General features: G+C 38.9%; 1 protein-coding gene across 6 annotated transcripts in view; it reads right to left on the bottom strand.

The window, feature by feature from the left end:
• Positions 1–11942: 11942 nt before the first annotated feature.
• The window catches only part of AKAP7 (A-kinase anchoring protein 7), an 88299-nt gene continuing 74960 nt past the window's right edge, over positions 11943–25281 (bottom strand). For 2 of the 6 annotated variants that reach the window (XM_026845183.1, XM_026845186.1), the window contains 2 exons: positions 14006–14204; positions 13098–13237 (listed from right to left, as the gene is read on the bottom strand). In XM_026845183.1, coding sequence (XP_026700984.1) covers positions 13225–13237; positions 14006–14204 — 212 coding nt within the window. In that variant the 3' untranslated portion in view covers positions 13098–13224. Of the gene's footprint in view, positions 14205–25281 lie in introns of all 6 variants that reach the window. The other 4 variants (XM_026845187.1, XM_026845184.1, XR_003398018.1 and 1 more) reach the window with 3 other exon arrangements.

Below are 25281 nucleotides of genomic sequence, written 5' to 3'. Positions count from 1 at the left end.
TTAGGTGCTTTTTTAGTTGCTTATCTAAACACCTGCTGTTATGTCTAAGCAGATTTTCCAAGATTACGTCTCAATGACAATTGTGGTATCTGGAGGCATGAGATCATTGCATTTGTTTTAAATTTAAAATATTAAGATGACACGTCCTGTGAACCAAAGTTCAAACGTTTATACTCTTACAAATGAGGAGATGTATAGTGTGGACTATATCTAAATATACAAGAAAATTTTTGTCTGGATAGATCTTTTTCTCTGTCGCTGTGGAAAATGTAATCCTAAAGGTACATTTTCAGGTAGGTTTGTCCTGACATAGAACAAACTCAAGCCAATAAAACCATACCGACATATGCCAAAGAACTTCTCCAGTGCTGAGTTTTGCATTTGAAAATTACTTAAATTAGATTCTTGCATCTGTTATTCTTACCACATCTCTCAGAAGGTTGATGGGATCTTGAGTCTTTCAGTTTTGTTTTCTAGAGTGGTAAGACAGCAGGCAGTGTTGCCTCTATACTTAGCAGGTTCAGGATCAAGCCATGGGGTGAACTCTGGTTCTGTTTCTAGCTCTAGCAGCAGGGAAAGTGCTGTAAGTCTCCTTGCAAGGATGTAACAACTTGCACGTTAAAGAAATGGAATCTCTGAAGAGAAAATCAATCTAGGATTTGATGCTCAATATTTAGTCTAACATGCGATATTATTATTGTAACTGAGTTTTAGAGATCATTGCAGCTAAGATACGAAGCTTACACAGGAATGAAAATATTTCCTGCCTGAAAACTGGAACAGAAGTCCAGATGGTGCAAAATAGCTTTAGCATGACAGAAAGCTGAAAGCAGCTTTCTTTTCGAAGGCCAAAAATAAATTTTCTTGTATGAAATATTAACTTCAACATGCAGTATTTTTCTTTTTGTTAAATTCTCTCCCTCTCTCTCTCTCAGATCTATATTTCCTACCCCTCAAACTGCCTAAATCTAAACACAGTTAAGGGGAAATGTGTCTAGACCAAAGCTATTGTAAATGCTGGGAAGATCTCCCATCTTCTCCTTCCTACAATAAACTGCTGTCTGAGTTTGTGCCCTAGCTTCACCTGCATGAGCCTTGGCAGAAGGATGAAAGGGGAGGACCATGCAATATGACCTCCACCAGTATCTCCACTTTCTCCCCTGAGGTGAGCATGGGCTCACCTCGCCTGGGAGCTGTTGCTAGCCAAAATATTCATCTGAAAGAGAAGAAATACTCTTTTTCTTTTTGGTTGCGAGGCCATGTATGGTCCTAGGTTCTTCTGGTTATTGTTGAATTGAGAAGTAGATAGATGCACATGAGCTCATCTGTTTAAGCATCTTATACAGCAAAATTAAGTAACCCATGTCAGCTTTGTTAAACATTGTAAAGGATCTAACCCAGTTTTCACAGCATATTTTCTGTCAGAAGTGCACTGTGCACTCAATTAAGGCCACAGGCAACAGTTGCCTGTTCTCACTACTTTCTGTCAAGCCTTTATAAGTAGTCCAACAAATCCAAAAAGTCCTGGAGTTGAAAGCAACTGATACAATGAAAGATGTGCTCATCTACAGGTGGATGAGGTGTTAACCCTGCAGTGTGGTACTGCTTTTCCTTTGAAATTTTCCACAACAATGCAGCAAGACAGACATAGTGAAGTCTCGTTACCAGACCGTAATTTCTGCTTGAAGGATGGTTTGAAATGACCAAACTGTACCCCATTGCTCAAAATTACCTCAGATCGGAAAGACTGGAAAATGGTAAATGTGGCACCAATATTTAAATAAGGTCCCTGGGGAAATTTCGAAAATGACAGGGAGATAAATCTGCTTTAGAGACTGAGCAGATTAATGGAAAAAATATTAAAAAATAGAAGAATACATTATACAGAGAATGAATCAACATGGCTTTTAGAGTAAAATCCTTTGGAGTTATCTGAAGATATCAACAAACATACAATTAAGGATGAGCTAATCACCAAATCATTTTAACAATGTCTCTCCTCAAAGTGCATTAAAGAAACTAAGCAATTATGAGTATAAAATTAGTAGAGTAATACAAAATTTAGAAGTCTATAAATGTTTGTAAGTGATCATGAAAAGAACAGGAAGAATTAGGAGAGATATTTTATTATGATAATGAATTATTCACAGTAGTCAAAGTTAAGTCCATCAAGAGCTGTAAAAAGATTTTATGAGACTATCAGTAAATAATGCAATGGCTGAAGAAATTCAGTGCTGATAAAGTAATGCAAAACCTACTCTAATTACACAATTACAATAACAGTCTCTATATTAGCTATTACTAACCAGGAAAATGATCTTGCAATCACTGTGAATATTTATTTGAAAATTTCAGCTTAGTTCAGGAAAGGGATCAAAAAGCTAAACTGAATGGTAGGAATTATTAGGAAAGAAATGGGGAATATAGAAGAAAACCTCATCATGCCAGACTGCATATGCCTCTGGAATGACAACAGTGTCTTCAGTTCTAGTCACATCAGCCCAGAGAGCCTGTCCTAGAGTTAGAGAGGTGTAACAATGGCCAAGGAGGATAAAAATACAGAAATACAGAATGGTTCCCGTATGAGAAGAACACAGATTCCCAAAGAAAAATCAAGTAGGTTATTTGTATTAGTAAGGAGCTCTAAATTGAACTAAGGGGCAAGGGACAAAGGAGGATAATTCTCTGTGCCAGTGGTGGGAAAGATACTCTTGACGCATGAAAATCCCCTCGGGCTATAAAAGAGCGATCTGCACATCTAATAGGCTGTCCCAAATTTACTAAGTCTATGATTATATTTCTATTCGTAATCTGATTACAGCTTCGTAACAATGATTGTTCTGTATATGATCAAGTGTATAGTACAGAAACTTTCCAAAGCCCAAGGAGTAAGGGTAATAAAGCTCACAGCTTTTAGACTAGCTGAATTGAAAACTTAAATAATTTCTTATTTTAAAAGACAGAAATAGTTTTACAGTTGGGGTTTTCCTGAAGTGGATATGGTTTCCATATCAGTACACAGTGGATTTCCCCTCCAAGTACTCATCCATTTGTGTCCCTAAGCCATTTAAAGATTTTCCACTAAAAAGATCCTTTTGCAATAGGTTCCACAGGTTATTAGCTGCATGACAAACCCCTTCTTCTGTTTTTGTGCCCTGCCAGCTTTCTCTGATGCCTGTTATTGCAACACAGTATATTGAAAGGATCCAGGCTGTCAAAGCACCAAATAATAATATGTATCCAGACTGTTGCCATGTGTTTGAGAAGGATCATAATTTAAAAGAACATAAATAGGAAAGGAGCATAATCAAAATGGAATACGAATACTACTTTCTCTCCACTTAGCAGTTTTGGTGCATTAAGAACTAGACTCTTCTTTTAGCTGTAGCAATGCTATTTCACCCCCAGACCAAGAGGAAAAACAAGAGTGTAATTTCAATTGTAATTATTATCCAGGCAACATTTCTCCTGACCTACTAGCACAGTTAGAACATTTTCTTTCAAAATATGCCTTTATTTTCTGCAGCCACAAATCTATCACACATTAGCTATTCTGCCTGATGTATTGCATTTGACCCTCTGGTCTAGTTGAAATACATTTGCCCTGGGAGGGTGTAAACTATTCAAATTGCTTAGCTGTGAGAAGGTGATCTTGCTAATGGCACCACATCCATGCCAGGCAGAACTGCATGACTGCTCTTCGGCTGTTGGCCATGGCCTTGGGCCCTCCCGGGTGGAGAGGATTTCCAGTGTCCTGTTTGAAAACCAGAACTTTGGCTGGGAACCTCCTCCTTACCACAACAGCCAAATATTTCTGATTCAGCATGGCAATAAAAGGACAGCTGTCAATCTCAGTATTTAAGTGCTTTGGGCAAGGCTTGCTACAGGATGGTGAAAATTGTGGTGTAGTATGTGCTTTGCCATTCCCTGTGCATCCTGGGGGTACAGATTCACAGCTATTAGTAGTAGGGCATATGAGCAACCCAAGCCACTCAGCATTCTGCAGCCCACCTCTACTTCTGTGACAGCTGGGACTATACGAAATTATTCATTATTTTTAACTAGAACTGAGTTTCTTTCTAGCTCATTAATTCACTTATGAGTTCAACTGTCTTTTATTATTGTCTTCTTATATGTCTTCTCTGCTCTTTGGAAATAATTTTCATTTTTGTTAATCAGGCTGGTAATCAAAGCCTCTAGTTCCAGACGCAAGCTCCCACTCACAAAATCCCTGAAGGGTTGATTGCTGGAAACTGTGAGGATCTGCCAGGGAGAGAAACACTGAGCTGCCCCTGTTTAAGCAGACGATGCTGGCTGCTCTTATGAGCCAGCAACACGGATCTTTGCTCCAGCTCAGCTCTTACATCCATATGAATAAAGTAGACGATGAAAATTTATGGTTTGAAATAATATGTTTATTCATGTAAACTACAGTTTGGTATAGGTATAATACCTGTTATAATAAGAGATAGATTTCCTATTCTCATTTGGTTCTGAAATGCTGAAGGAAGGGAAACAGTCAAGAATAGACAAAAAATGTTGTTTCTCTAATGTTTTGTTTGTCATAAAAACTGGGCTGATTATTCTTGCATAATTTTATGCATAAAGATTTTTGAGCTCATAAAAAGCAATAATGTGGCTTGTGGAATGAATCTCTAAATATGTTCACAGGCTTTACTTGCGATTGTTTAACTGTGTTTATCCCAGAGGCTCAGAACAAGAGTTTTAAAAATACTCACTGTTGGCCCAAACCTGCTTTCATTTCTGTTAATGTGAATGTCACATCCTGGGTAAGCTTTTCCTGTAGACTGTTAGATGAATTTACCTCAGTTGGGTAGCAACAGCATTTTCAGTTTTAAAAACATACTCTAAAGTAGTCTGATTAAAAGTAGGGCTACTTTACACATCATGCCAACAGCTCAGTCTGTAAACAACTGCCAAATAAATATTTACTGGTTCAGGTTTGGGATTCTACTTCTACATCTCTCCTCTCAATAGAGAAATCTGGGTGATGAAAGAACCTCCTGAAGGTTACTTGGATTTGAAATCAGTTTCTCCAACTCTGGTGTCTCCTAGCCCAGGTTTGTGTATCTTCTGGGTGTGCTGCCACTCTGAGCTTCTTTTTCTCTCCAGTAAGGCACCTTATGGTGCTCGCATGTATGGGCAAAACCCTTCTTGTCATACAGATATCTTATGTGACATTGGCTTCTGCAGCTGCAGTAGGAAGTGAAAACAAGTGATTACGTGAGCCTGGGCCCATGTGTGACCATGCAGGAGTCTAAGCGGCAGCCATCAGGCAAGACTCCTTGGCCTGTGCTTTGTGCGTAATGTAGTGTGCCTGCTCATACAATTAATAAAACGTCTGGATAGCAGCTAACCCTTTGGTAAGCATTTCTCTGGTTTAAGAAATGGTTTATTTTGAAAGCTTCTTAAATGATTTGTATGATTTTTAGGGTAAGTGTTGGTAGGATACAAAGATTCTTTAATATTGGGGGAGTGTAACTCAGCTCCTGCAACACGTTCACACCAGACTGTGCTCTGGCTTCTTGGGCTCATGTTTGTTTTTAAACTGGTCTTATACAAACCCACAATTCTAAATAACATGGACAGTGAAGGATGAATTACACAAAACAGCCAAACATGAGCATTTCCATGTGGCATTAGCCTCTACCAGAGGAGCACTCCAAGATGACTCCCAGGCAAACCAGAGGAAGGAAGGACCACGTGCAATATGGGGATTTTATGAGTTTAGTGTCCATCTCCATAGGTTTTCATTTGATTTTGGCCACATGCCTCCTGTGCCTTTGGCCCCCCTCTGGGGCCAGCAATGGCTAAAGCAATCTTCTCTTTGGATTTCTCTAGAGTGAGAAAAGCAGGGTAAGAAAATGCCAAACGTTTTGGTAGAGCAAGTGCCACGGGATTTCCTTCAAGAATAATGATTAACAAATGTTAGGTAACACTTTTCTGAAACCTCCTTATTCTAACTGTTGCAAGGACCAGTTTGAGTCTGGAATATTAATAGTAACATTAATTCACTCAAGCATAAGCTAATGTAGTACTTGGATGGAAATGTCTGCTGGTGTGGGGAACAACTCACATGCCAGCTGTGGATGTGGCTATGTCGCCAGTCACGTTGTGGCTATGGGGGTGACAGGAGGGGCCAGCCGAGGCCGCGCGGAGCGTGCTGTGCCCAACCGCAGGCGCTGCCCCTGCCTGCCCAGGGCCCTGGCCCAACACACGCCGAGGCATGGCTGGCCTTCCTCAGTGCCACTGCTTGCCCCCGACTCTCCTAAGAGGAACAGTGCAGATGTCCAGACAGGGCTTGGCTCTCCTGCCTGGTACAGACCACCTACAACCACATCTTAGCTCCTCTTCCTTTTCCGTGACTTTGCCTTCGGCTCACAGCAAAGCTAGGCCAGACTCTGTAAGGACCCTTCTCCGACACAGCCCCCCTGCACAACTTCAGTTCTGGCTACCCGAGAAAGATGCAAGACACTGCGGCAGGAGGTCAGCAATGCAAATTGCCGCGCTGGAAATGGCTGGGTTGCACAGTCAGTGCATCAGTGCTGGTGGAGGGGTGGCAGGTGGCAGCTCAGCACTGGGGAGGCTCTGGTCCAGGGAACTGTGGAGACCAACCCCTCTGCTCCTGTCTGATGCCTGCCTGAGCAGCAGAGAGATTTTGGGGCGAGGAGCGTGCTTAGCTTAGTAGTTTGTCAAATCCCATTTTTTAACGTATGTTATGTAATAGATGATCACTTTATGCTCTTGCGTTGGGCATGTCCCGTTTGCAGAGTCTCTTTGTGCCTGGTTAAAGATGCCCAAACAAACTGATCTGACTGAAAGGCCGTAACATCTTTTTAACTAGGACCTATTTGTGTTCACCTTCCCAGCCCAGTTTTTCCTGTGCTGGTGGGGTTGGTTGTTCACCCAGCTTGGTAGAGCACATTGCTCTTCTCCACAAAGACAGGAGACTCCCCATACACAGTCTTTTTCTAGTTTCTTTTCATGACTCTGGTAACTTCACTGACTACAGGGAAGATCCTTCTTCCCTTTGATCCCATGGCCTCCAGCCTCTGTTACTCCATCAGACTTCCTAGTGTAAATTATTAATGTCTATAAATTATTAATTCACATTGATGGTACAGAAATGCTACACTAGTAAAAAACCCAGAAGCTTAAAAAGTAATTATGAGGGAGCATCTCCACAGTTACCACAGATGAAAGTGGTCTTCCAATAGCCTGAAATTACAGGATAGCAACAAGACAAAATGAAGCAAATTGATCTGTGGATTCTCCGTGCATATCTTGCGTGACTCACTAAATTTAGTGATGTCCAATAACATGTGTTTAGTCTGTATTATTTTGAAAGTAATAAACCCTCGTATACTGAAAATTCAAAAAGTGTCTAGTATAGAACTATTTCAGTTAATTTCCAGTCTCAAAAAAATGAAGAACTTTGTTTCCTTTTTTATAATCTTCTTTTAAGGTACAATTAAGTGGGTGTCCTGTGTATTTCAGTGCCTTTCCTGTATTTCTAGAAAAATTATTACTATGTCTACACCGAAAATTATAAATACATATGGAACAAAAATGCCATGTAACTTACAATAAATGTTAGCTTGATGAGCAATTAATCTATTTCTAGATGTCTGCTACATCTACCACTAAAAGCAGCTTCAGCTATATGTTTCCTTGATTAACACATTTTTAATGGTTTAATTGTAATGGAGCGATAACATACTAGAGACCTGTCCTGCACTTAAAGTGCAGGATATTCACCAGGAAGGGTGACATTAAGAATATCTGGATTTACTAAAAACTTAATCCACTTCTTCCATCTGCACTTTTGAAATGTCTTCCTTACTTTTGTAGTGTTACTCATTTAGGATGTTGGTTTAGCCATGCACTGCATATTCCCTTTGTTAGCAATTGTTCTACAAATAGGAGTATCCACCCTGGTGCAGTGATACATCTCATTTTAGAGCATAATGCTAAAGCCGCTTTTAATTTATCTAGTTATCATATTTGCTTGATGATTTTGCTGGGTTTTGGAGTGGATTTTTTTTTATAATTAACCTAAATAAGTTTGGTGACATTACCTCTACAAAGAATAGACTTTTCATTTCCTCTTACCCGTGATTTGTATTCCAATTTCCTGTACTTTGCAAGCATAAAGTAATGCAGTCAGCAGCTCCACTGGTTTCTGGAGGAGGGAGGTTTTCCCACTCTGCTCAGCTGGCTGGCATCATGCAAACCCCAGAATTTAAGATTATTTGCAATTAATTTCTGTAGCGCTCTGTGCACTTTTAAGGATTTGCTTGCTTAGTACACTTTGATTTCCAGACACACAAGTTCAGTCCACCTACGCAATGATAAAATTTATTAGTAAAAGGAGCTTCAAATGTACGCTTTGTTTCTTTGCTTCTTTCTGCTTCTCTAGGGAACATCTCCCTGAGTTTTGCCTTGACTTAGCCTCTATCCTGCATTATTTCTTGGGGCCCTTCCCTTTAGTGCTCTGCCAGAGAGGTATTTCACAGCCACATGCTCGTTCAGCCTTCCCCCTCAGATGTATTCGATTGGAAAATGTACAGTACAGCTGAGTGACACACACAAGTGTGCAGCATTAGACTGACCAGATGCAGAGAACACTACCGTTTTCCTTCATTTCACCCTTTAATCTTTTAAACATTTGGACTTATTACATCTTTTTTACTCTGGCAGCTACTTTTGAATTTTATCAGTAGCTGATGGCATTTCTTTTTGGTTTTGTTTTTCTGTTACATTGTGGTTGTCTGAGTTATGACTGAAGTTAAATCATATCAGCATGTTTTGTTCTTCTCTTCTGACTGTTTCAGTGCCTGAAGTTTCTGTATGGCTGGGGAAGAAAAAAAGAATGAAACACAAAAAGGATTCTGAAAGTGCAATGTTTTCCCTGACTTTTAATTCAAACTGTAATTTTGCTAAAAAAATTTCACCAGAACCTCTAGAGTAATTTATGACCTCAAAACATCTCTGTCTTTATCTGAAAGAAAAACTCCTTATTTCAAATAACCTTCTGCTGAAATCCTCATGTGTCGTTTCTTAATCAACTCCTTTTAACTACCCTAATTCTGTATTTTTGGTTGGTTTAATCCTTAATCACCAAGAGGAAAGTGTGGCTTTTATTTTCCAGCAATGAGGAGAGAGTCCCTTGTGAGAAACAGTTCCATGTCCCAGTCTCTGCTAATGCATTTTGCATCCAAGAGTCACTAAACAAAGCACGTAAATAGCAGTGGGAGCAGAGACCAGAGCCTGGCAGTCAAACTCCAGCCTCTTGCTCCAAAAGTATTTGCTTATCAATGCCAGAGCGCCCTTTTTGCTATGGCAGGAATGGCAGGCATATCACTTCTTGTTTTCCTATGTACTCTTCTAATTATTGCTCCAATATGAGTGCATTTTATTTCTCAGCCCAGTCATCTCTCAGGACTGTTTTTCATTCAGTACAAATGTTCTCATTATAAAGACTTAACATGAGGAGAATATAAATGAGGAAATGAATGCACACTAAGAACTTGCTTATACAGAAACTGTGTGATCAAAGGAACAGCAGAGTAAAACACATGTCAGCATTAACGTGCTCCTATTTCCAGGGTTCAAACAGTTTCCTTTCCCATAAGAATGGTACGACTCCTTGCCTCTGAAAGCAGGCCAACATAATGATTTTGTTTAACTGAAATAAAAAGTGCAAAGCATTTCTATAGAACATTATGGTACAGCACTAATGAGCTCTTTGAAACCAAATGCACCTTCATCAGTTGCAGAGATTACCCCTTATTACTATGTGAAAATTTACAAAAGAATCAAAATTCCAAAAGGTTTTCACAAATTCAATTACTACATGACCATGATTTAGAACAATTTTCATAAAGATAAAACACCTACTTTAACCAACCTGCTAATCACACAGCTGACTCACTCACCGTCTCAGTCCTGGGAGGGTGCATCCCTCAAGAATTGCTTTTGTTGGGTGGTTTTGGGCCATCTCCACTGCCACAGGATCAGACAGCAGTCACCTCTAGATGAAGGCTTCAGCAAACAGCCACGCAGGCCCTCCTCTGACCTCTGGCAGAGACCAGAGGTGTCTCTGCAAAGACATCAACCTCTCTGGGATTTCAGTGACAACCTCCCCCTTCTCCAAAGGGATGCTGAAAAGCTGAAAGCCACAGCACGATTCAGACCCTCACTTTCTCAGGCCAGGACAAAGTGCCATGAACAGCTGAACAGAGGCAGAGGACATTCACAGATAAAAGACTGTTTTGAAAAAGATTGTGCAAAACAAAGTCCCAGGCTAGAAGCAGAGTGAAACAACCTTCAGGCATCTGGCTACTAGGCTCCACCTGAGGCAACTGGATTCCTTCCTGGCTTCCATGGGGCTGCAACTGCCTCTGCAGGTAGTATTTCACCTGCAGTGAAAAAGTTTCGGTTTATACTTCATTTCACAAGCATATTCTAAGACATAACTGAATTTAAAAAGTACACGTGTTTTTACTAAACTTCAAATTACAAGCTCTGCAGAGTGCAGTGGCTTTGCTTTTCTATTTTTCCTGCTTGCTGACTACATAAATGTGTAGGATATGTCTCAAGACTTATAAAATCAGAATTCTAACAAGAATATGAGTCATGTCTAGACTGACATAAAAATGAAACAGTATCACTCTTGTCACCAGAATGAAGCATGGCTGACACTCTTTGATCCATGACACACTCACATGGGCTTTAGGCTAAAATAGCACATACAAAAGTGTGCACAGTTATAATCAGACACTTCTGTAAATATAGAACATGAAGCTTCTTGAATCCTAACTGCCAGATTATATAACCTTGCCATGAAGTAGTATTAAGCCACGCAAAGCATCATACTTACTTCAGTAGGACCATGAGTAGATACAGGGCAGTATCCAGTGTGGGTCCCAATATGTGTGTATCCGGATAGAATATCTGAATCTGACCTTAAGCTTCAGTCCTGTTTAAATTTATATCAACTTCACTCAACACAGAAACACTATTTAGTTTCCTTTTCACAAAGATCTTGATGCACATTCATCTGCTGCATTACTATCTAACTTCCCGACTGAGCATCCTTATGCCGTGCTCGCCCATGTTTGGAGATACCAGTTTCTACAATGGGCTCTCTTCCTACATCAGAGAACTGGTGTCTGTTGGTCAGGACTTACATAGATTTACTGATTTCTCTGGTTCCTATGTCAACTCTTAAACACCTCCGATGCACAGCTCAGCTGTGCAGACAATTCATGGCAAAGGCTGCTCAGGTATCAAATGTATGGCTTTTGCAACTTTTGTGCTCTATGCCTAGACCAAGCGTAGATGTCAGGAACAGTTTCTCAGTAGGTCACAAGCAATCCAAAGACTACTAGCTAGACTAGTCCTGGAAGCTGAGCTACTGATTTTAAACCTGTCACAGACTTCTCCACAATCAGCAGTGTAGAAATACTCTTTTGACTATGAGCAAGCTAGAAGGCAGAACCGAAAACAAAACATGGTCAAACTTCCACCATGTGTTTTGAAATGCCAACACTTTCCTGGAATAAGCTATGCATCACTACCTCAAAGACACATTAAACTAAAACTCAGTTTTTGATGTTGAAGTGTGGATATGGACCTCTAGGAATCTGATTTACTTCCTTTTAAACCCACGCTGCCCAGAATATAAATTAATCCCTAGAGTTTCAAAGTTTTGTCATGTAAAACAATAATGACTTGGGATTGGCTTATCTGCATGAATTTCTTCATGTAATTTCAGCATTCAAGCTCCAGATCAGTATCTTGGCACAACATCTGTAGTCAACGATGTGATTCATATAAGCACTGTTTCTGCCAATCCTGTTACTTTCAAGTACTTAATTTTATTAAAGTCCATGTGGAGACGGGTGAAAATGTACATAAGAGTGCAAAGGAAAAAAATACTTTATTGTGAACATAGCATGTATGAGTCACCCTTCAGAATATACTGTTATATAATAAATGAGAAAAAAACCCCAACGCTCTGATGCATGAGATAAATGACCAGTGCTTGAGACCAATGAAGAATATGCACACAGCTGTTCTAACAGCACAACTCTGATATCAATCACAACATATATTACATAGCTTTTATGACCAGAGGCAATTTTAAACAATGTTTATAAAAATGCAGATATTGGACATACTCCTGCATTGTTGTACATCCAAAGCTTCGGTGAATCTTACAGGTATGTGGCGGGAACTATGAGAGCAAACTGACATCCCGCCTCCGGCAGCAGACGGTAGAGATGGAGGAAACATCAAAAGAAGACAAAAACACTGTTCTACAAAAGTAAAAATGCAAATATTATCTCAAGGAATATTATTAATTTCACAAGAAACTTTAATTGCAGCATCCTGACTCCATTAAAGCCAGTGAGAGTCTGCTATAGAGACCAGTGGAGCCTGAATTTCATTCTGAAATTTAAAACATTCTTGAGTTAGTGTAAACATCAGCAGAAACAACATGTAAGCATCTCTACAAGTATTCAAGTGCTGTTTTAAAAAAAACGAAAACCAGACAGTGCTAACCCAAAATGCTAGTACATATCCAAAAGGCAGATAATTAAAAGAGGTTTTTTTTCAAATATACATTTTAAAGTATTTAAAAGCATCCGTTTTTTAATATTTGTATATCATTGCTAGAGAAGTGATCTATGACAAAAATCTAAATTATATGCAATGAAAAAGGAAGGGCACAGTGTTTGCTCAGATTTATCTGAAACCAGTATTTTTCCACTTTGGAGTCATGGCATATACCTGCACATTCAAGCATGTTTCAAAGCAGTGCTCAGGAGTGACTGTACTTCATCATTATGAAATATAATCCTTCTGTGCAAGTATTTCAGCATGATTCCTCATGAGCCACTTACACCCATTCATATTTTCAGTAAAAAAGAAACAGAAAGTAAAATATCTTGATGATAACTGTTGTCTTTAAACAACCCAATGAGATTTTACATCATGGCAATTTACAGTCATGCATTTGGAGATCCAGAGTCAATACAACTTTTCCATTTACTGTTAGAGTTGTGCCTGTCTTCAAACAGTTCTTTGCTAATTTTCGTGCGGATCTCGGGACTGGATAACAGCTCCTTTATCTGATTCAGTTTGGATAACAGGGTCTGTGTTTCTCTGTGCAAAGCTTCCTTTACAAAGTCTGCTTCATGGCTCTTTCCTAGAGGAAAAGAACAATATAATACATTTTATAGCAACTAATGTCATTTAGAATCATGAATGAATGGAGGTAAAGAGATCATATCTGGCTTGGACAGTATTAAGTGCTCAGCCTTTTGCCCATATTGATTTTTTATAAAAAGGTACTTTGTCAAAAAAATATAATTTACATCAACAAATGCTACCAAAAAGTAAAGAACAGTACACTGTCACATTTAAAAGAAACTCCTGACATATTACATACTGTGTAATAGTATCTGCGATGAATATCTGTACTGGTAATTTTTAGCTTGGGGTTGACTGCTGTTGACTAGGAAACAGCATGTGCTCTCTCACACGGAGTAAGCAGCCCTGCGGCAGTGCCAAACCCTCAGGCAGAGGGCATTGCTTCCACTTATGGCAAGACCTCTTCCATGGCCATTCATGACAGTCTGAAAGGCAAATGCAAAGGGTTCAGTTTCTCTTCACAAGCAAGGAAGGAACTCTTGGTATCAAGAGCCAGTGAAGGCTGGTGTCGCCTGCTTCACCATTCTTGTCTTTTTTCCATCGTCCATCCCTCCCAGCATTCAACAGGTTTTCAGCAGTGCAAGCACTTATTAAACCAGTAGACAGTGTCCTTCGATTCAGAACAAACTTTTGATAAGAGACTCACAAAGCAGAGTGCCTGTCACCCAGCACCACTTAGCAAATTTCAGTGGGGGGCTGGGACATGTTTTTGTGGTTATTCTTGATGGGATATACGCTCCCAGGCTTTTTGCACAGTGCTCACTTGCTGTTATCTTTGTCACTCTCATTCTTACTGCTGCTTGCTGCTTCTTCAGTTTTCACAGGGCTTCCATCAGTCTGTCTGGTTTTGCTTTGCGTTTCTTCTAAATATTGCTGTACAGCCTTCAGCACCGCGTTCTCCACCAGCCTTTTGCTGAGGCTCAGCAGCTCTGCATCATCTGGCTCTGCTGCATGTTTTTCACCTATGCGTCACAACAGACAAGAGAAGGAATTCATTGCCACAGAAAGATGGTAGCTGTAAATGTATCAGGAGCCTCTGTCTGAGCTGGATTTTAAGTTATTAGCTGCCTCTTCCCGATTGTAAAAAGTAATTTTCCAAGCTCTGAATCAAAAGTGTTTCACAAAGATGTATACAGTATATCAGTTCCAAAATATCTCACTGTTCATTTTTATTGTAACACTCCAGTAAAAGCTACTGGCTAACACTAGGAGCACCCACTCAGCTTAGAGGAGTAAGCTTGCAAATTTAATTTCTTCTGGCCGACAACCACCTGCGCCATCTGGGCAAAGATGAAGAATAAGGCACATGATGAATTTACATTTTAACAGTATTCTTAAATTTAGCTGCCCTTGTTCTGTGATTTTGCTTAATAAATCTAAAATCTTCCACTTATTTATTCATTGCTTGTAATTCACGAGTTTCTCGTGGGAAAAAATGACTAAAATACTCTAAGTGCAGTTTAGATATTTTTTTCTAAACAAAGTGTAAAACTTGGAAAAAACCATATACTCCCTCCTTGTCTCTCTACTTTCTACTAACTTAAAACTCTGACGTTTAAAGAATGCAAGTTCCAGCAGTCCAGATATCTGCTGATAAAAGCAATAAGCTGGCACTTCCCTGCTTTGTTATAAGTTCACATGAATAAACATATACAATGAAATAATTGTATACATAGTGAGGATACTCATGCATCATCACATGTATTTTCAAACTGTACTTTTTCACAAATCATTTTCCTAATAAACTACACAGCTTGCTACAGCATCCTCATTTTATGAAGAATGCAATCCAGGAAAAGCACACTTTATTTTCTGATTCCCACTGGCCATGTAATTTGCCACTTTGCAATTTCTTGCACTAGGTAAATAACTCCCTCCATCTGTATTTAAAGGCCATACTTTTAATGTCCTTTTCTGGAATTAGCATTCTGCAACCAGTAATAGAGGCTGCTTAGTCACACACATCTGGTGAAAGAGATACTATTGTATGCTCTCAGCACAAAGCTCTGCACTGTTCAATTATCTAAATTTGCTCTTTTTCATATATGTAAATTTATTCAAGTTTCTAGCACATATAGATTATAATTCTAAAAGACTTTTATTAGTCTTCCTAGTGGATTGAACAAACCAGGAGTGATTTCACTGATAAAACATAATTCATAAAGAGTGCCTTTACTAGCTGTTAATCTGAGCATTCTGCCTGAAACAGCAAACCAGACCAAACTCCTCCAGTTCTGGGCCTCCACAGCACTGTTACTGTGGGGAAGGAAGAAATGCGCTCTCTGGCTGAAGAGCCATCAGACTACACCTGGGTAAAGCATTTTGTTACGTTTTGAAAAATACTCTAAGAAAATATTTTAAAAGGCAACTATGGGAATAGTTAAAACAAAATTTAAAAAATAAAAGGAAACATTAAAAATGGGTTTAGTATTTCCAAGAAGAAACATTTTAGGTTAATATGCAAGTCTGAGGGAGGCACAGGCACCACTCAAACCACTCAGAGCAGCTACATACTACATGTTCTCTGGCCCACTGCTTACTACGTTCTTTCGTTATCTCCAAAACTTGGGCTTAAACTTATCCTTTAACTTACTTAGAGGAGGGACTTAATTCAGGCTCTCTGAGGAGACCTAAGATATATATGAGCAGCTTCTCCTCCTAGCTTTTATGAATTGATCCCACATGCTCCTTTGAATGCAGCCCTCTCTTTGATGCCAAATTTCCTTTGCTTTATTAAAGATGATCGACAAAATGTTTTGGTTGTCCCAGTCTATTTATTCACTAGAAAAAACCCAAACGTTGTGGTTTCCAATTGGGAGACTTTCTTATTTTTCAGAACTGCTAGTGAATCACAGAAATTGTTACTCACACAGCTCTAATAAGCTGTCCATGCACTCTGAACAAAATCAATAGAAAATATGGTGCTCAGCCACTCTGACACTAGATCCTATAGTACTTAATATGCAGACTATGACTAATCAGTCAAAGGCCTCCAGATACCACAAAGCAGTAGTGATTATATTTACTCAGAATGTAATTTTACTTGTAGTACATTATGTATTATTCTTACAGTCTAAAAAAGGACAGAAATCTTGTCTCAAATATTTTCTGCAAAACAGTTCTCATGTATAAAAACCACTGCAATACTGTTGCATTTAAAACTTCAAATTAGATAGATAGATAGCTGTGTAAGTAAATTCCCTACTTCAAATGAACCTTTTAAAAGCACAGTTTATACAGCTACAGAAGAATGTTTTGCGTTTTTTTTGTTATTTGTTTGGTTTTAATATTTTGAGATATTCAGGGCTCACTAACAGTCTGGAGTTGAGTCTATGGTACCTCCTAAGTACGCTCTACATTCCCATTGGGAAGACATACATGGGATGTGCCTGACGTGCGAATGCGTGTACACCCCTGTATGGAGAGTGCCCTTGGATTTATCTGCCTGGCCACCTTGGTGGACTGGCACATAGGGCTGTATGATTCACTCATGCTCTGTTTATATTCTCAGACTCCCTAAATAGCAGTTGCGTGAGTGTCTATGCAATGCTGAGGTTCACTGGCAAGGTAGTTGTACACTATTGTCTCATTCCTATTCATGACTGTTGACAAAAAGAAATAGGTCACGTAATGATAACAGGTATTGATCATCTATATTTACGAATATTTAACATGCACATATAGCCTGTTTCTCTCTCTTTCTCTCTCTCTCTCCATGCTGCATCTGCTGCTTGCCTGCTTCTTAGATGTATACAATTCCCTTACAGCAGGCAAATGCTTCTTTGTGTAGAATGTCTTATGTTACAGGAATTATCAAAATATCAGTAAAAGCCATTGTAGATATGAATGTTTTAGATTTCAAAGGGACACCTAAAAATTGCTTTATTTGTGAACTCTGTTCTGAAAACCGAACATGCACTGTATGTGCCTCTATGCTGTGCCTTTCAGTATAAATTGTGCCACTACTTTATTTTTGTGCCTGTGAATAAAAGATTTGCACTGCCTTCTCCTGCATGTGGCTCAGCATAAAAATGAAAAAAAAAAAACAAACCACCATACCCTTTCAGTTTGTTTATCCCAGAATTCTCTTCTTTATTTTTCTGAAGATGAAAACAAATTCATAATCTGTGAATATATCTCAATGCATCCATGCTAAGCAGTGCTTTTTATTACTGAAACTGAAGCACACCTATTAACCTGAAATGACCACCATTTTTTATAAGAGAGAACTATCAGCTGCACAGAATTATTCAAAAGGGGCTTTATGATCCTACAGTATGCTGCCAGCAGTTATGGAGTTATGGACATCAACCAGATCCCTGCAAACAAATCCAAGTTTGGATTCAAATTCACTGCTGTAACTCCCTACTGGACTAGGTTTACTTTCCCAGGTCAACACCCCCTTAAATGCTTTATAAGACTGTGATACAGATTTTTAAATACTGCACTGGAACAAATCAGATTTCATGATCCTGGTACAGCATTTTCATGGTCCTGACACAGCCTGTTTGAGTCCATGTGGATATCTCAGATTTGAAGAGAGGCAGGACAGTTACTTGGATCCCTCTCCTGTTTATGTTACTAGTTCATTTTTATGAGAAAAAGCCAGTTTCACAAACTTTTACCAGATATGCTCCAACACAATGTTCTGCAATCCTTGCCTCATGGCCTCCACACACTTTTTTTTTTTCCTTCCAACAACCTTTCATCACAACAAAATGGTGCCAACATGGGCCAAATTATAAAGGAGACCCTTGATAGTTTGAATAGGTGACTGAGACCAGCTGGGAGCAGGGGTTACAGTTTGGGAGCAGGGGTTACAGTTTGCACCCTGGGGAGGGCTGTGGTAACAGACATGCTTCCGTCTACCTTTTGGTTCATCAGTTTTCTAACACTGTTTTTACAAGCTCTAGAAACAAAGAATCTCACAAGGGATTCAGGCAATCTTTCAAAAACTAAACATTAAGAAACTCCTCCTGAATGATGGAAAACTTAATTTTTCTACTCACACTGTGTCTCTTACTGAAACCAAGAAGGTGATGTTGTATACGTGTAAAGCTTTTACCACAAGACGCCCCTTCTATGGTGACTCCAACTCATTATAATCCCTGACTATAAGATAACAGCTTTTTAACTCCTCTACACAGGGTCAAAAGCTATGTTGGTGTGCAGGGTAGGGGGACTAGAAAAAAGGAGACAACTACTCTAACTATTGACAGACTAAAAAGCCTTCAGCAGATGAGTATCAATTATTTCTGTATGTGGTAGGGTTGGAGGAAACAACGGAAGTAAAATAAAACAAATTCCAGAAAGATTTCAGCATGTGAATTCATACAGTTTGCAATGTCAATGGCTGTGCCTTTACCATGGTTCACTATCTCTGTTTCAGCAGGAAAAGACCTAAGAGTGAAGACATCGTATATACTCAACACCCAGGCAGATGTGGACTATTGCAAAGCTACTAAGCCCAGCTGCTGCCTGTGGAAACATTGTCATGTCTACATTTAGTTTTTGCTACACTACACTTCTGTGTCTATAGTATCTGATTCAAAATTAAATTAAATCTCATCGAGTTCCGTGGAAATCAGATGAGGTTCCCACACCTACATACTGAACTGCAATGTCCCATGCATCAGACCAATGTGTTGAACATTTTCTTTACTGATGATTTTCAGATAAATTTGGTAGGCCATATATATTAACAGAATTATAACATTAAAGAAATATCATCTCCCTTAGCCCTGCAAAGACAGTGAGCCCACAGTCCATAATATATTGAATACCAAGCTAACCAGACCACATTCTTCCCACCCCTACAACAGACTGAATGAGCCAGCATTTTCAAGATCATGATTTTGAAGTAATGAACACAAACATGAGCATGTGCCCGTATCTAATCAACACAATAAGCATAGACAGGAAAGTCACAACTCTGAACATTTCCTCATTAATTAGGAAGGACTTCCATGAAATGTCTCTTGAGTGGTCACTTAAGGAATTGGCACAAATAAGGCACTGAGAGGAAGGGTGAAATGATCATCTCATTATGACATGATGCTGATGACATCTGTGTTGCTGGATGTTTCCACTTGATGTTAAGCAGCGGGTGTAGTTTAGCTCTCCTCTTGGAAATCTAACAAACTTAGTTTTACATATATTGCTCTGCAAATACAGCACTGTCTAACAAGGCAATACAGGCAATAGCCATCTGTCCTTTGTGCTCAACACATGAGTTTCTAGCTTGTTGGAAAGATTTTTTTAATTTGATTTGGCCCATCATGGAATAAGGCCAACAAAATTAGGAATTTCTAGTAAAGAGGAATTTAAGGGTGTTGCAGCTACTCAGGAAAAATGGTGAAAAAATGGTGCTCCTGACAGTTTCAGTAATGACAGCAGGACAGCTCCCTTCTAGCTGGAGGTTTGTTTTGTTTCAGACAAAACTCTCTGAAGCTCAGTGATCTAAAATTTCTCACCACCCCTAACTAAAAGTGGAGAAACAGGATGTGCTCTGTTAAACTTACTCTTCCTTCTATGAGCACTGAAGGATGCAATGCCAGAGGCATGAGCCTTGAAAACACAAACAACAAAAGGTAACTAAGATTCTGCTCCTGGCACACCAGGAGTTCTGTTAAATATCTTGGTTTTATTTTCCTATTAAAAAAGACCTACTGACAGAGAAATTTCCTGACTCCCTTAATATAGCTTAATACTTAAGCTTAATGAATTTAAAAGAACTCTAGTGTAACAGGTAACAACAATGGCTGAAGGAAAGAAGATGGCTTAAAAGGCTGTTTTACTCTATTTACTGACACTCAGGAGGAGGAGAAAACAACCCAAGTTACAAAAGTGGTTTTACATAACCAGAGGAAAATTCACTGTGGGTGCTGATAATAGGAGAACAAAAGCTTCCAGGCAGATTGCAATAGTAAATATCCAGGCAGAATGATTTACTCCCCTTCATGATCCACAGTGCTGCCTGGTACTAACAGCTCAAGGGTGAACAGGAGCCGCCTGGGCTGGCAGGGCTAGTGAGGAGAGCAGGAGAGTCCTTCCTCCTGCCGGGATGCAGCCAAGGGGGAGTCTCCTGCTGTTTTCAGAGCCAGAGACCAGGCTTCCCAGCTTCCCAGGGAAAAGCCAAATTCTGGAACAGGACAGACCTGGCAGCCCCTCATCTTCAGTGGCTCTCCAGAAATAATACTGAGAATGTAACACACAATGGGAGACAGCACAGGTTGCTTCCCAATCAACCTTGGTCACCACTGACCACAGATCGAGCCGAACGGTCATGTCTGAGCTGAGGGAGATATAGACCCAAGAAATGCAGCAGCTAACCAAAACAGGATATACATAGATTTTAACCGCTGAAGTCCAAATGCATTGCCAAATTCTAAGTCCCTGTTTATGGACCCATCAACTGCAAAAATTGAACATTTACTCAGAAGTGTGATAAGGGAAGTTATTTAATATACATTCACCTCTCATTACTGTTTCTTATCCTTCTTATATTCTCTGTGAATTTCAATTTAATTTCTTCAGGATTCATCTGTTATAAAGCTTCCAATTGGACACTATTTTGACTGACTTCCTCATGCTACTGTCAAGTAGACTGAAAAAACGCAACCTTTTTTTGGACTAAGACAGATGTTAAACAAGTGTTAACAAGTGAATCTTAGCAAGCTGATCCTGTGTTGTTGCTCCTCCTGAACTCAGAAAAAGACTGCATACAAACTCATACTATCAAATAGTCTCTCACATAGTACATGTTTTACATCAGGGAAAGCAATTTTGAACATATTTGTAAATTATGAAGACAAAAGTCAAATTTTAATCAACATGCATTTTAATTATTTCAATTGCAGTAACATGAGTTGTGAAACACAGCTGCATACTGCTTGAACTGCAAAAGGAAGATGAAATCTTGTCCAAAAAAGATTAAGATGCAAGTATAATTGCAATCCAAGGGGATGTCCAACAGTGGCCATAAAGTACTGCAATAACATGCAATATTTGTGGAAAAATGTCATTTTCAAGGTGTTTTTAACATCTCTGTAATCATACTTAATTAGACCCTAAACCTAATGGATGAAGGTTAGTGTCACCTCTTTTGGTAGCTGCATCTTACGCAGGTTTGAACTGGTAGTGTAACTACATCTTAAGGTGGTCAAAATAGATGGGTCTAGTCCTTTTCCCCCAAGATCTTGAATGAATGAACTGAATCCATTTCATCAGCTTCTGGGGCAAACCATGAAGTTATGTATTTCTGAACATAACAGTAAGCATTGTCGCTGTCTTGCATTTCATGGATCAAGTCTACAGAATCTGACCAAATTTTTTAATAGCTTTGGGAAAACTAACGCAACACCCTTAAGCCAATTTGAATGTAATTAAAAAAAAAATAAAATCATTGAGTACTTATCATGGCATTTCCTGTCTTAATACCCTTTATTATATATTTTGCCTTATGCATTTATTCTTTCTTCCCTCCCTTTTGTTTGCCACATAACCTCCACTTTAAATGTGAGGTTTTTTAAACTAGAATTTGACATAAGTTTTCACTCTGATTTTGTGAGATGTAACTGTATAAATGTTCACTTCTCTACCACATATAGGTTTATAAAAGATATGTAAATTTATTTTTGGCACTTGGAAAGATTAGTTCATAAAAGTTTCAACCTCTTTTTAAATGCTCTGGCTCTGAACCCATAAAACTACTGCTTATGATTTTCTTCAGGACAAGTTCTTCCTCAACTTTAATCTCTCTCTAAAACTCCAAATATACTTGCTTTCAAGAACAGTGAATCTTGATGTTCAAAGAAAAATATTCAGGTAAGATAAGCATCAAGTTCAGATGTGTTTAGTCACAATAAATTACTCTGTGTCATGGGGCTTTTGGTGACCTCAGTTGTATGAAATCAAAATAGCTATAGTTAAAGTGTTAAGAATGCTGAAGGTATGACCACAGTTCACTTAATCTAATTCACAGGAATCTAGAGTATAGCATAAAGAGAGATCACTTAATGAAACCTATGGATGAAAAAACCCTGAAACTTTACCATGTCATAAAACTAAATTTAATGCAGTTAATCCTTCACATAAAATAAGCAGACTTCATAATCTAGGACAAGGAAAAAAAAAATAATGACAACATTCTTTTTTTTTTTCCCATCCTATTTTCTTTATGAACAGTGCATGTATCTGAAGTTGATGAACAATCATCTAGTAATCAAAATTAACATTATTCTTCAGTGTGTTTCACCATTAGAAATCAAAAATAATTGAGTCTTGATTATTTGTTTAAACCAGTTGGCCTTACTTTCACATCCTTCCTATGCTAAATACCAAGTAGCTGTAAAAGAATTTTCTTTGTGAAACAGCATAAAACTCCTTAAGAACATAAACATTTCCCTACCTAATAACAACACTTCTTTCATGACAGTAATTCCCTACAGCTACACTGCACTCTACACTACACTCTAGCTACACTGCACTCTAGCAAAAGAATAACTCCCTCTCTCTCTTCCCCCATATTTCTACTTCCTCAAATTCATTGAGCCAAAATCTATTCTAGCAGCACTTCAATGAAATCAATCCAGAAAAATACATCTGCTATGCCAAAAACTGAACTAATCCTCAAGACTTTTACCAACTTACACTCTGTACCGTAATGAATTTCTCATTACCATGCCTTAAAATTGATGGTTCTCCTCTTTACACTCTTTTTCCATTCACAGATGTTATGTCCACCTACACAATATACACAATTTCATCTCTTCATCTTCAGCATCCTAATAATTCTTATTCTGTCCCCATAACATCAGTGAAGAACTGATTATTTATGCCAGCTGGTTTTCTGGCCTTTTATTTCTATCAGGCTAAACAGTTCTAATTTGGAGTTTCATCTTTGTTTCTTCATCCCCTCTTATTTTAAAGTAAAATTTTTCTCAGTCTTTCCCCAACTCAGAGTAGAAGAATAAAGGCTGGATATTCAGGCCAAAACCAGTTTTTGCATTTCTACTCGCTACATTCAGAAGCAACTGTGAAATCAAAAGCAGGTATTTTTTCTTCACTCCAGCTAAACAGCAACGTACTTGATTCCATAGTTCCCTTTACCTTTATGTTTATGTTTTCCACATAGAAAAATTCTCCCACTTCTATATTTGGCTAAAGGGACCAAGAAAAGTTCATTAAGGATGAGGAGAAGGAAAGAGATGAGCAGTGGTTCCCCTCAAGATCATATTATATCATTCATGATTTTGAGATTTCCCAAGATGGGTAAACACGATAATCATGTGGCACACTGCAATGTGGTTTTAGCTCCAAGAATGCAGGTATAGCTATACATCAGAGGGTTATGTGTTGTCACCATGCTGGGCACCAGAAGCAGTAACCTAGAGCACTTGAGAATTAGGCTGTCCTCACAGCCTGGGTGCAGCACCATGTTGATCTAGGTATTCCACTGCTGATGTAGAGCTTATACTTATACACATCTTACATATAACATGTTTTTATCTGAAGTCTGAGCCTGTAATCTCTTATTTTATGCCTTCTATAGAGATTATGGCTAAAAAAGGATCAAGGGAATGAAATTAATCTTTCAAAGCAAAATGATGCACTTCATTTGGAATGGAGTTATTATTATTTTATACTATTATTATTATTCACTTGCGGTGAAGTAGGCATTACAGGCAACACCTCCATGATCTGGGCTGTGTTACACCAAGCCCTCTGTCCTTATAATTCCTGGCCCTCCTTCCAAATGTTTCAGTCCAATTATAACAGAGAACATACACAATGCGTAAACAGGGCACACAGGTAGGGTCAACAGAAAATAACATTTATTTCATTAAACCAGAGGATCAACAGTGTTTCAAAACATGCAAACACTACACCAAATTTCACTTTAACAAGAGAAAGGTAATCCTAGACATTCAGAGGGCGTTCATCACTACAACTCACCTCAGTCACAGGTTATATTTTGTAGAACTACAAGAACAAACTTTTCATTTTGTGCTGGAAAAACCTCTCATATTCTATTAACGATGTGTATGTGAAAAGTAAAAGAAAAGCTGAGAGAAGAGAGGAAGAAAAGATTTGATTGCATTAGGCTATACTGGATGGTAATGGATTTTTAAGACAGCAAAAAACATTACTCATTTGCTGATTCTCCTCAGCCACAGTAAGTGCTGCAGAAAACATGCCTGATACTTAATATGGTTTTGTTCAATTCTTGTACTTTGTACCAAAGTGGAAAATTGAATAAAATGCCATTTAAAAAATTATTGCTATGATGTGAAACTGAATGAGTAACATGGTAACAGACCATGGTATAAGACATTTCTCCTCCTAGGAAAAGGATACAAGTTCTCAAGTAAGAGAAAATGAATTATCTATGCCTGAGGATTTTTAACTCACAGGAAATCCAGCAAGTGACAAGATGAAGTTCACCTGAGACTGGCAGATACTCAAAGGGATTAAGTCATTAGCAGAAAAGATGAAGTTAATGGTGGATTTTGAGATTTTGGGGACTGGGATCCAGAGGAGATGTCTAATAAGGCGTGAATTTTCTCTATACCGGTTTAGGACAAAAACTTCTAAGGTTCATGAGAGTTACAGGCAGGGTCAAGAGCCTGACAAAAGTTCAGCTGTGTATGCTAACAGAATTACATGTCTGAAAGCACCGACTATTGTAAAAGTTTGGCAGTGTCAAATCTGTCACTGGTATAGTGTACTTTTAGTTACTTAAGATCCAAGGATTTAGTCTGTAGTCAAATGCTTATCAGTTGAAGGTATCTCGTGAGACCCCACCTGGAGTCCTGTGTTCAGCTCTGGGGCCCCCAGTATAAGGAGGACACAGACCTGATCAAGTGGGTCCAGAGGAGGCCATGAAGATGATCAGGGGGCTGGAGCACCTCCCCTGTGAAGACAGGCTGAGAGAGCTGTTCAGCCTGGAGAAGAGAAGGCTCTGCGGAGACCTTATAGTGGCCTTCCAGTACCTAAAGGGGGCTACAGGAAAGATGGGGAGGGACTCTTCATCAGGGA

Source organism: Athene cunicularia, assembly GCF_003259725.1.
Source record: "Athene cunicularia isolate RWA chromosome 3 unlocalized genomic scaffold, athCun1 chr3_part1, whole genome shotgun sequence".
Taxonomy (NCBI): domain Eukaryota; kingdom Metazoa; phylum Chordata; class Aves; order Strigiformes; family Strigidae; genus Athene; species Athene cunicularia.
This window is presented reverse-complemented; position numbering and strand designations above follow the sequence as displayed.